Source organism: Bactrocera oleae, chromosome 2 (assembly GCF_042242935.1).
Source record: "Bactrocera oleae isolate idBacOlea1 chromosome 2, idBacOlea1, whole genome shotgun sequence".
NCBI lineage: Eukaryota > Metazoa > Arthropoda > Insecta > Diptera > Tephritidae > Bactrocera > Bactrocera oleae.
The window spans coordinates 70,589,454-70,601,578 of NC_091536.1; the positions used below are offsets into that span (position 1 = coordinate 70,589,454).

General features: G+C 34.3%; 1 protein-coding gene across 1 annotated transcript; it reads right to left on the reverse strand.

Annotated features, from left to right (window-relative positions):
* Positions 1–263: 263 nt before the first annotated feature.
* rdog (red dog mine) lies at positions 264–8,241 on the reverse strand. The gene is made up of 7 exons (XM_014243521.3): positions 7,590–8,241; positions 4,843–5,073; positions 2,774–4,774; positions 2,296–2,692; positions 2,076–2,226; positions 1,065–2,013; positions 264–995 (listed from the first exon to the last, which is right to left on the reverse strand). Exons 1-7 carry the CDS (start codon positions 7,667–7,669, stop codon positions 725–727), a joined length of 4,080 nt encoding a protein of 1,359 aa, XP_014098996.2. The 5' UTR covers positions 7,670–8,241; the 3' UTR covers positions 264–724.
* Between the last annotated feature and the right edge of the window lie 3,884 nt (positions 8,242–12,125).

The window sequence follows — 12,125 nt, forward strand, 5'->3', positions numbered from 1 at the left end:
AACACATATTTGTGCGTTGCATGAAATCTAATCTCTGCATATATTGAACACAGAGCGTATAATTATTTACGTTCCCCAAAACGTTTTTAAAAATATTTAATTTATATTGAAAATTCAAAAAATATATTAAAATTATATTTTGCGTATTTTTTTTTTTCTAAACAAGGCAAAGTAGGCGCAGTATTTATTATTTATAATTTTCTTCAGCATTCATTTAAGTAATATATTATCTTCCCTTTTATTCACCAAATTTAAACAACAAATTATTAGTTTACACATATATATTTTCTTTATTTTTTATTTTTAAGATTCACACATATGTGAGTTTGTGCTCTTTTCCTCCACTACTCCCTCAGTATAAAATGCTACACTTTACCTGACAGTAGGAAAAGGTTTCTAACCTGTATATAAAAATAGTAGTATTTATAAAGCAGTACAAAATATTTTTTTTTTTTACAAAATTCTTTACGAAAATCTTTGTTATTTATATATACTAGATAGCGTATATGTTGTAACTTCGTATATACAATATATATGTACATTTACATATTTTAAGTAACAAAGCAGAAGTTTTGTGGGTCATCTATGAGATTTTTTAATTTACATGTAAGTACAGAATTTAATTTCGAGACTGTAAATAATCAATGGCTAGTTACAAAAGTTTAATTTATCACATTAAATTCTTTAATGGTGTCTTAATAGCAAAAGTTACGTATGTGACCGTTTATACATCTTTTTCCTTTTGATGGTAACTCTTCTCGGCCGCATTCAATAACAAATTCGTCATCGCGACTCCAGTGTGTTCGGCTAATTGTCGCAGAAAACCGTGAGGTCGTTGCAACAGCTCATATGGATGACCAAGTTCCACCATTTGACCAGCATCCATTACCAAGACACGATCACTTTCCATTACGGTGTGTAGGCGGTGGGCTATTGTTAGCACTGTGCATTTAGCAAATTTGGTGCGAATAGTTTTCTGTATCAGTTTATCGGTTCTGTAACAAAAGCATTTCAATTCTATAACAAATCTTAATATAATATAAAATTGTATAATTCTAACTTACTCTGGATCCACATTAGCCGTAGCCTCGTCCAATATAAGTATCTTGTTATTCCTGAGAATGGCGCGTGCCAAACAAACCAGTTGCCGTTGACCCACACTGAAATTTGCACCGCCGTCATACATGCGACACGCAATGCCGCCAATCAATGTCGATACATGCGCGCGTAACTCCACATCTTCCAATGCTTTCCACACTTCCGCATCACTGCGCTCCTCCATGGGGTCCAAATTATAGCGCAATGTGCCCGAAAATAATACCGGATCTTGTGGTATTATCGATATTTTACTTCTCAAATCGTGTAAGCCAAGACTTTCAATATCAACGCTGTCCACGAGTATCGCGCCCTCATTGCAAGCCAAACGAAAGAGTGACTGTATAATGGAGGACTTTCCCGCGCCAGTTCGCCCGACAATACCGATCTTTTCTTGCGGTGCTATGACAAAGTTTAGACCTTTCAATACATAAGAGTCCTTAGGCGAATAGCGCATATTCAGACCCACAAACTCAATGCGTCCTTCACTGGGCCATTCTCCTTTCGGTTTTTTACTTGGCTCTGTGTGTAGCGGCGGTTCCGGTGGCTGCTGTGTATACTCGAGTATGCGCTCCACGCTCGTCATATCATTTTCTAACTCCGCCGTCTGTCGCATACCCCACTGGCACATACCAATCATGGTCATTGAATGCAATATAGCCAAGCCGACATCACCGCTATTGAACTCGTTGTGAAAAAGTAGGAAACTGAAAGTCACAGCTGCAATGTAGAGCACGCATAAGAAGTCCGACCACAGCGCGAAGGCACGTGTGCAGGAGATGAACAGAAACCAGGCGCATGTGTTGCCATTCATGTAATCGTGAAATTCAGAGTCCAGTGCCGATTCAGCTTGTAACGCACGTATGGTGCTGAGTCCTTGAAATGTCTGGTTGGTCAGTGAATATATCGGACTTCGAGCTGTAATATGGAATTGTTATAATTATTCACAATAATCTAAAATGAAGTAAAAATGTTCTTACTAATCGACTCGATGCGCTTAACGCTACGGCTGGTATTCACGTAGATGTAACGGAAGAGAAATAGGAAAGCAACAATAAATGCTGCTGGCACTAATAGCCAATAATTGGCAATGGCTACTATTATAAGAACGCCAGAGATGTCAATAGCAAACTATATATTGTAGAAAAAATTTTAGTTTTAATGATGAAGCAATCCAATCTCACTCTAGCTTTGACTTACCGCTATACAGTCCAATAATGTGTGTGGCACATCAGTGTCCACGGTGCGTATATCCTTTGCAAAACGATTTAGAATCCTGCCAGATGAGTTGACATTGAAGAAATACATGCTGGTGCGTGTAATACCACGGAAAAGACGATCGTGCAGTTTGAGCGATATACGAAGACACATGCGGAAGAAACCGAATGTACGCAGAATGTAAACGATCATTGTGGAGCCTAGTATAATTGCATAGAAAGTGACCAAATCTTGACGCACTGCTTCCTCATTTTCCGCATCATTATGCACGTACGAACGATTGGCCATGGTTTCATTCGCCAATAAGGTGATATTATTTTCTTTCAAGCTGCTCATGGGCGTGGTACTGGCTATTGAAACCTTCTCTTCCCAAATAACCCTAAAAATTATTGAACGAGTTAGAGTGAATTTAGCAATTTTGTACTAAAAAATCTTTAGAGCAGTGTATAACTTTACTTACCACCTAGACAAAAAGTAGTCGACTCCTGTTAACATAAATCGGGCGCATATAAATAATCCCACAATTATGAAAAGTAGTATGGGGCTTTCTAAGGCCTTGAAGTACGACATGTAGACACCCAATTTCACGGAACCCACTGCCTGTTGCTCTTGATTTAAATCCTCGACTGGCGCTTCATCCGCGCGCAGCAACTGGTGATGTTCCATACTCTTCTCTGACTCACTGCGCGACATGCGGCTATCAACGCTAAGCGCATCTGTTGAGTCCGCAGTTTCATTGGGTGTTTCATAAGTAGCTTGCATTAGTAGGAACTGGCACTTTTCATTTTTCTGTAGATCCTGATATCTGCCTTGTGCCTCAATACGCCCCGAATTCATAAGTATTAGCTGCTCCACTTCGAAAAGATATTGCAGTTGATGTGTCACCAAAATTACTATCTTATCATATAGGAACTCTGTAATACAACGCTCGAATATATGTTTTCCCACATGTGTGTCTACAGCTGAAAGTGGATCATCGAGCAGGTAGATGTCTGCTTTGTGGTAAATTGCACGTGCCAAATTAACGCGAGCCTTTTGACCGCCACTCAAGCTAACTCCACGCTCGCCGACAATTGTTAAATCTCCATTCGGCATCAGCTCTAGATCACGTTCCAGCGCACATGCTTTTATTACTTTATTATAGCGTCGTTCATTGTATGAATCCACGAATACAATATTATCGCGTACGGTGCCCTCGAACACCCAAGGCTCTTGCGCCGCATATGATAATTTACCGTTAATCACAATTTGACCGGAATTAATTTTAACCTCACCCAGCAGCGCATTTAGTAATGTCGATTTGCCCGAACCAACAGGACCCACAATAGCTACCATAGCTCGCTCACTAATTTTCACATTCAAGTTCGAAAGTGCTACATTGCCCTTGTCATCCGTCGGTGTAGCTGCGTTCCATGTTGCGCTAACATTTCGTATATCGACACCCTTTCGTTCGGCGTGTGGATGTACTTCACGCCCGTTTGCAAGATCTAAGAAATTTTCGCCTTCACTCACATTGCCGTTAAGTTCCACTTTTTCATTGCTCTCATTATTATTCTTCTTCGCCAAATGTTTCTTATCTTTTTTCAATACCGGCGTTGTCGCCGCATCTCCATCTTGTAGGAATTCTCGCACACGTTTCGCTGATACAGTTGCCTCCGACACGAATGTGATCGCTAATGGCCAAAAGTGTACCATCGAATCGTTTAGCATGTTAAAATACGAAGACACAGTGTACACGCGCTTAGCAGTCAATGAGTCGCCGAGGTAAATGTAGGAAACCAACGCGAGAAAAACTGATAACGGTGATATCATAGAGGTACAACTCAATGCCGCATGTATATACGAGGTACCCTTAATAGCGCGCACTTCTTTATATCTTATATCCGCTATTAGTTTGGCAAACGAATTCTCCCACGCATACATTTTGATCACTTGTATACCCTGTATAATTTCGTTCATCAACTTTACACGCAAATCCGTACACTCGGCATTTCTTCGTCGGTAATAGGCCGCCTTCTTACCGACATAAGCTTGCAAAGGTATAAAGCTCAGCATGAATGCCACGCCAATAACTGCTGAGATACCAATCTCACGATACATAAGATATCCGATAATAAGTGACTCGATCGGTCCTTTCCACAGGTCATGCAGAAAAGCCAGCGCCACATCGAATCGCCCCACATCATTCGAGAGTATATTAATGGCGCGACCGCGCAACCCATCGTTACTGGCATTTTTAGAGATTTGTAAGCATTTGCGATATATTAGACCCGATAGGCCGATTCTTATTTTAGTGCCTACTTGAAATATGTAAAATATAAACGGATGAAAGGAAAAAACTGGTATCACAGAGCATAGCACAATGCCAGCAGCAAGTTTGTAAGCATCCAACTCGGTTGTTGTAGTCTGACCTTCGACAAAGTAGGCGACAAGACCACCCAGCAACAGCGGTTGTATAGCCCTAAAATCATGGAAAGTCATAAAAATTATTAGTTATTTATAAGATAGATGTATAAGTTTAGGACTTACTTGCAAATTGATTCAGTTAAGGAATAAAGCACGCCAAGTGGCAAAAATACTGATCCATAGGCGCGTCCAATCACGCGCAAAATACTGGGTTTTTTACGCAGGCGTTCATCTTCCCAAAGCTTACTAAACTTATCGGTAAGTAGTTCGCTATCTAACGATTGAAGATTTTGATAGAAATCCTCCTCTCTTAGCGGACCCTTTAGACCCAAACGAAAGATATCTCGCATCCACCTAAAAACAAAAAAATTATTTTTAATTTTTTTAAAGCACTTAGAGCGCGTTGTGCTAGAAGGGTATAAGCGAAAAAAAACAGAATTTGTTTATTTTCTACTACTCTGTGAGTGGCATAAATATCACTACTTAAGTAGTTAACCTAAAAGCGGCTGCAATTAGAAATCGGAAGCAATACTAAACAATATTTAAGAGCACACACTAAAGAAGTGAGCGAAAAACCGGTTGGAGAGCGTACGCACGTCAAGCGCAGAGTGCAAAGCGTTACAAATGTATATATATAAGACTGTTTGTAGAGGCCAATAAACCAAGTTAAATTTTTCTTGTTTCCAAATGTTTGTAAACGGTTTATTGGCACAACCTCGAAGTTATAAAATTGATTGTATAAATTGAAAGTATTTAATAATGACGGCTAATAAACGAACACTTATGTTGAGCGTTAATTGAAAGTGGATTTTTAAATATTTGCGTTATTTAAATATTTTACTGAGGATGTTTGAATAAAAATTATCTAAAGTTAGCTTCAGATCCCGACTTCTGGAACTCATTTATTTGCATTTAAGAAATAAGTATGCCCCTTATTAACACCATAGTAGTCCGGTATAGAGCTTAGAATAAAATATTTAGAATCAGTATTCATTAGGAACTTTTCAAATGGTTACCAAATTGTTAAGGGCCATTCGGCGATCATTGCAATGCTTCAAGATATTAATAGCCAAGAGACCACGTTGTACCAATAATTATTTGCAACTGCAATGATTGACACAAAAGGCCTGCCGGTGATTAGTAACCAAAAACGGTATACCATACATATGTAGATGTGTATGCACTTATATGTGTAGCTTCTGTGGATACAGTTACGGTTTAGAGAATTGAAATGAATCGGAGACCCTATAAAGTATATACAAACATATGTTTACATAAATATGTTGATCTGAAATTTTGCACACGTCTTTTTCTCCCCCAAAAACTGCTTATTTGTACCGCCGATATCGGATCACTATAGCACATAGCTGTCATACAATTTGAATGATCAAAATAAAGTTCTTGTATGGAAAACTTTTTTTATTTTAATACAAGGCGTCTTCACGTAATTTGCCATGGACTATTGCCCAAAGCAACGTTACAATATCCAAACAAATAGTTCAGATCGGAACACTATACTTGTAGTATATAGCTGTCATACAAACTGTCCGATCAACATCATGTTTTTGTACAGAAAAATTTTTTATTTGACCAGTTGTCTTCACGAAAATTGGCATGACATGGAAAATTGGCTTACCGTTTCAAAGCAAGTTAATGTATGGAAACTTTTTTTTATTTGTGAAGAGTATTATAGCACCGCTGCAATCGAAGTTAACGTTTTTTCTTGTTCAAGTAACTTCTAAATTTTATGTTTCATTGCCATGCCATTACGAAAATTATATACATATGTATGTACATATAAATATTTCCCATATGTCGCTTCACCTTAATGAACCTATAACCAATTCTCTATGTAAGTTTATAATTAATTACATTTCTTTATTCGATTTTTTTTTTAGTTTTATTAACATTCTAGCAAAGTTGGTAGGAACACACAATTAATTATGTAGTTTAGAATAATCAATTAGAATGTTCGTTCAAATGTTAGTATTTAGAAAGTATTGCCGGATTAAATAGCAGAACATATTTGAGGGTATCAAATTTATTTTAGTAATCGAAAACCTCTAGGCCTCTCGGAAACCTACATAGGTTTTTTCTTATTTTTTCAGCTTGTTTGGTAATTAGCAATTTCTGTTCCACAAGCTAAAAAACAGGTATGTATGTATGTACTACCTTATTATTATTAGATGGACAAATATGCCAAGTCATATGCACATCTCGGCATATACATACATATGTAAATATACTTATATATAGTGTTAATTTAATAAAATCATATATATAAGTACGACTATAGAATGTTATTTTTAATGAAATCATTAAGTATGTAGGATCAATTTCATATGAAGCCAAGAAATCTTCACACTAGTCATAAAATATGTATTTTAATTTTTTCTCATACAATTTTTTTCCGCATTTATAAGAAAATTTATATTAACCAATTTTGTTTCAATTTCCGTTGGTTTTGCTTAATTCTTTAATTATTTTTAATTACAATGCGGCAATCAGACACATACATATGTATGCATATGGTATATATATTTATGTATACTTATACATATAACTTCGGAATCTACAATCGACAAAATGTATGTACATACTACATGAATAATTTATAACAATAAGCACTTAAAAACCCAGCTGATACAATAGAAGCATATCTTGCTTTATTTATTCAATAAAAATGATAATGACTTTTTTTTTACACATAAATGAATAAAATGAAATAAAAATACACTAAAATCAATAATTAATACACAGATAAAACAAAGTTGCAGAATGCACGTGAATTACACAAAGAACAGAACACACCGTCTCCATTCAATACTCTACACATATGTAAATGATGTATGATTAATTGCAATTCTTACCAGAAACTGAAGCGCGAGAGCAAATTTACCGTTGGATATGGGTTTTTTGGACGTTCAATCTTTTTTCTAGTCCGGTTCATTATTTGATATTATTTATTACAATAATTTATTTACAGTTAAGTTTAATACTTTTGCTCTTCACACAGAATTGAACAAATTTCACTTTTTTTGTCGTGTCACAAACTTTACGTATAATTTCTTGTTACATATAATTTTTAATTAATTTTTTTTTGAAATTTTATATTGCACTTATCACTTTCATTAACGGGAAAGGAATGTGCTTATACAAATTATTTACTATTGCTTATGCGAATCTTATAATTTTTATCAACTAATCGATAAATATAATAGTGGCAGTAATTGTATCAGAATCCGAAAAAAAAACACAATAATTGTTATTATAAAAAATAGTATCACAAATCGCTACAATGTCCGCATATTGCTTGCCAATCAATTGCACACATACACATATAAAGAGGGAAACAACTTTGTAGAAACGTGTAATTATTTTTTTCACTTTTTTATGTTGTTGTCTATAGCGGCGTGTAGAAAATTTGTATTATTTGATGTGCTCGTTCGTTTTTCGTCTGGCCCGTTGTGCAAAAGTAATTTTAATACAGAACCCAAAAGTTATTCACAACAGAACGCAGCACACGCAAGGATGACATGATGCGAGACTCTCTCATTTTCGCTGATTTTTCTGTTATTCTCTTTCCCTGATTATTAAAATCAGGGAATTTCGAACAGCTGATGTCAAAAAAAACGGGATGCCAGAAATAAACCAGCCAAAAATAGCTAACAAAAGCAGTGCGAAACGAAATTTCAAGGAACGACACAAATACATTTGAATAACGTGCAACTAAATTTTATTTGTTAATTTAATTTAAAACGTTCATTATAAAACCATGATCTTTTATTATGACTTGTTTTGTTTCTTTGTTATAATTTTTTTTTATTTATATGCAATTTTTTTTATGTTATATGATTTTTTAAAAATTTTATAATATAAATACACGTATATAGGGATGTATATGCGTTATATAGGCCTACTCGGGGACGGAGCACCTAAAAATAATACTGAAATACAAAATACCCAAAAGTTTTTTTTATAATACCCAATCCATTTTCTTTCGACAGTGGCATGATTGGCAAATGTTATAAAAAATGTGGGTTTTGACAGCTCTCTCTCGATTCAAAGAGTCTCGCATCATTTCATCCTTGGCACACGCACAAAGTCAACTGAATCTCTCAACTCTCCAATGTGCTTGTTAAAAGGGGTGTTTATTTATACACAAGTGTACATACATAAGTACCAAAACGATTGAAATCAAGCAATACATAAGTCGACTCGGGCAAAAGTTGGTTTAAGTGCGTTGCAATTAACTCAATCTGACGTTGTACTTACTAAATTTGCGCTCAGCTTGTAGCTTCATAAAGTGAGATTCGTAAATATAATATTTTCTTTGTTAATTTGGGTGTAAATCAATTTTCAACTGTATTTTTATATAGCCAGCGGTGAAATGCGAAAATCTACTTGACCGTTTTTGCCTTTTAGCTCGCAAAACATTATTATTGTCTCTGCTAGAGCGCAGTCGGCAATAAAGCAATTATATATAAAAGCTAAACTGTGATAAGAGTTTTTATTTTGCTCTTTCATGTGTTTGCTCTTAATTTAAGCGAATGTTAGGTAAATATGCGGCTTTTGGAAATGTTATGTTGTTTTAGGTCGGGAAACCTCCAAAAAAATAATTTCACAAAGCTGTGAAATGAGTCACAATTCCATTTTAATTCATTTGATAGAACATATTATAGAATATCATATTTGTAATAAGATTATTTGAGATAAAATTTTTTGTTTGAAAAATTGTACTCATAAATTCATTTGCTTCATAAAGCCTATTTACTATATATTATATGTATGTATGTAAGTGTTTATATAAGTAAAATACAATCCATTTGTGCTAAAATAATAAATTAACAACATTCTTTGTGCTAGTTGCGATATCAGACATATTTCCTGTTTACAAATATAATATATATTTTGTACACACAATATTCTTTATATTGTGCAATTTACATCGAATTGCCGCCTATTTTCTTATACCTCCCATGATAGTTTCCTGAAATCAACACAATTATATATGCCTAAAATCTCTTAACGATAAGGAAATAAAATACAAACAGTTATTCGTGTAAGTATTAAAGTTCTACCTCTACACTTACAATTCTTACAATATAAAAACCCACGCATACTCATCCTATAAATGCGACGCTAACAACTAACAACTGGTTGTGCATTTTTTTTGTTTGAGTGTTCTGTTGATCAAAATAGACTCTTTGAAAGTTTCTCTCTACTATGACGTTTTCTAACTGTTATGATTTCATCAAAGAGGGGGACCATCATTAGATCACGTTTACACACGTATATTTTTGTTGCTGATTACCTTTACCTTCACACGGGCGACTTGAGTCCAACCACTCGGATCGAACAATTTTCTGCATTTCTTTTCATATAACATTCTCAAATTGTTGTACGATTTATTTAAGCGATACACAAAGTTATTTTCCATGAGCTAATTTTAGTAATTATTCACCAATTTCTAAAATAATTATAGTATATTAGGCATTTTTGCATATGCAAAATATAGATGATAAAATTAAAATTTTCAAATATATTGTAAATATTACTTTGAAGCCGAGCGCAATTGAAACCATACATTCACAGCATATATATAAACATAATTTCGCTTCAACCCTTCAAAAATATGCTTAGTTCAAACTGCTTCCACTGGGTGTTCTCCCAATAATCGGTACTACCTCAACGGTATCAACACAAATCTCAACTATAAACTTTTCAGCACTTTCCAAAAATGTCAAGGAATATTTTATGTCTCTACAACAACAACTTTTACTTCAAGTTTATTAATACTTACTTAAGATAAATAAAGAATTTTGCAAACCTTAAATTTCTTTATGTGTTTTATAAATTATTATATAAGCTCTTTGTATTCTCAGATAATTGCAATTCATCAGTCGGAACACTGCCGGTTAGTTTTCTACCGAAATTTTAAGAGAATTCAAAAAATCTTTTTCCTCTCTTTAGAGCATAATTCATTGTATGTATGGAAGTATGTAAGCACGTCAGCAATCTGTTGTGAAATTCGAATTGTATTGTAATAATTACAATGTATTGTAATTGAAATGTTTTTTACGATTTTAGACGTGTTCAAATATGCAAATATATACAATACATATATGTAGGTTTGTACATACATACATTATAATAAGATTGCTTAGGTGTGTAGGTTATATTTATGTAATAATATAATAAATAACTATTTGTTACTTAAAATTCTCACGAAGATTAGAAAACAATGAACATATTTTTAAAATTTTACACATTTGCATCTCGTTGATCGACTATAACAACAGCCTTGATTTAAAAGAAGAAAATTTTAAAATATTTGTAAAAATTGAGAACTCGAAACTCTGTAGAGAAAATGTATGATAGATTAGTACACTTTATCAAATGTTCACTGTATTTTGCTCAAACCATCAGCGCATTCGAAATTATCGTATTTTTGTACGAACTTAAGCTTTTGACATGCAAATTTACTACCCCTTCATGTAAAAATTCGTTAAAATTGTATTCATTTGCATCTCGGAAATCGCCTTATTTACATTTATTGACAAAAGTTTACATTTTTATATTCTCGCAACCGTCGTTGCCACAGAGTATAATAGTTTTATTCACCTAACGGTTGTTTGTATTATCTAAAACTAATCGAGCTAGATAATGAGTGTTAGTGAAATCCGGTTGACTATCTTGAAGTTACTTGGTACATATGTTACTAGGCGCCGTAAGACGGTTGGTATTGCATATGGGCGTAATCGGACCACTGCCACGCCCACAAAACGCCATTAATAAAAAACAAATAAATTGCCATAAATAAGCTCCAATACTGTTATTTGGTATACAGGATCATATTAGGAAGGGGCATCTGCAGCTTAATATTTTTTTAAAAAGTATCGGTTTTAAACTTTGCGTGAATAATGTGTTTAAAGTATGCCACCTTGTGGTCAGAAATTGTCTAAATCGAACCAAAACTGTTCAAGCCCCTAGGTACTGAATATATGGATTCATATAATAAAATAAATACTTGTAAATAAAACTCTCAATAATAGTATGTCTTTGTGTCAAAAATGGGTTGAATCGGATCAATATTTCCTTTAATATAAAATTTTGCCAACACCTTTAGTAATTTCCCGGTCTTTGATCCTTGCAAGTTGCGACAGTATAAAATGTTCAGTTACACCTGATACTTGTCGTTCATATTTTGTTCCAAAATAGTTGCGATTTATGGTTTCTATTAATATTTATTTGATAAATATACTTAAAGAATAATTCCAAGAACACGTAACTCAAAAATTTACTTTCAAATTGAGTGGGCCGCCACCAGATGTTAAAAAAAAATTTTTTTTTGTCCAAAAATTTTTTATTTTTATAATCTACAGATTTTACCCTCAGGCTAAGCA

Excerpts from the sequence above, each read along its gene's own strand:
- rdog (XM_014243521.3), bottom strand. The coding sequence starts at position 7,669 with ATGAACCGGACTAGAAAAAAGATTGAACGTCCAAAAAACCCATATCCA. Across the intron at positions 5,074-7,589 it reads CTCTCGCGCTTCAGTTTCTG|GTGGATGCGAGATATCTTTC; the intron begins GTAAGAATTGCA and ends TTTTGTTTTTAG. Across the intron at positions 4,775-4,842 it reads TTAACTGAATCAATTTGCAA|GGCTATACAACCGCTGTTGC; the intron begins GTAAGTCCTAAA and ends CCATGATTTTAG.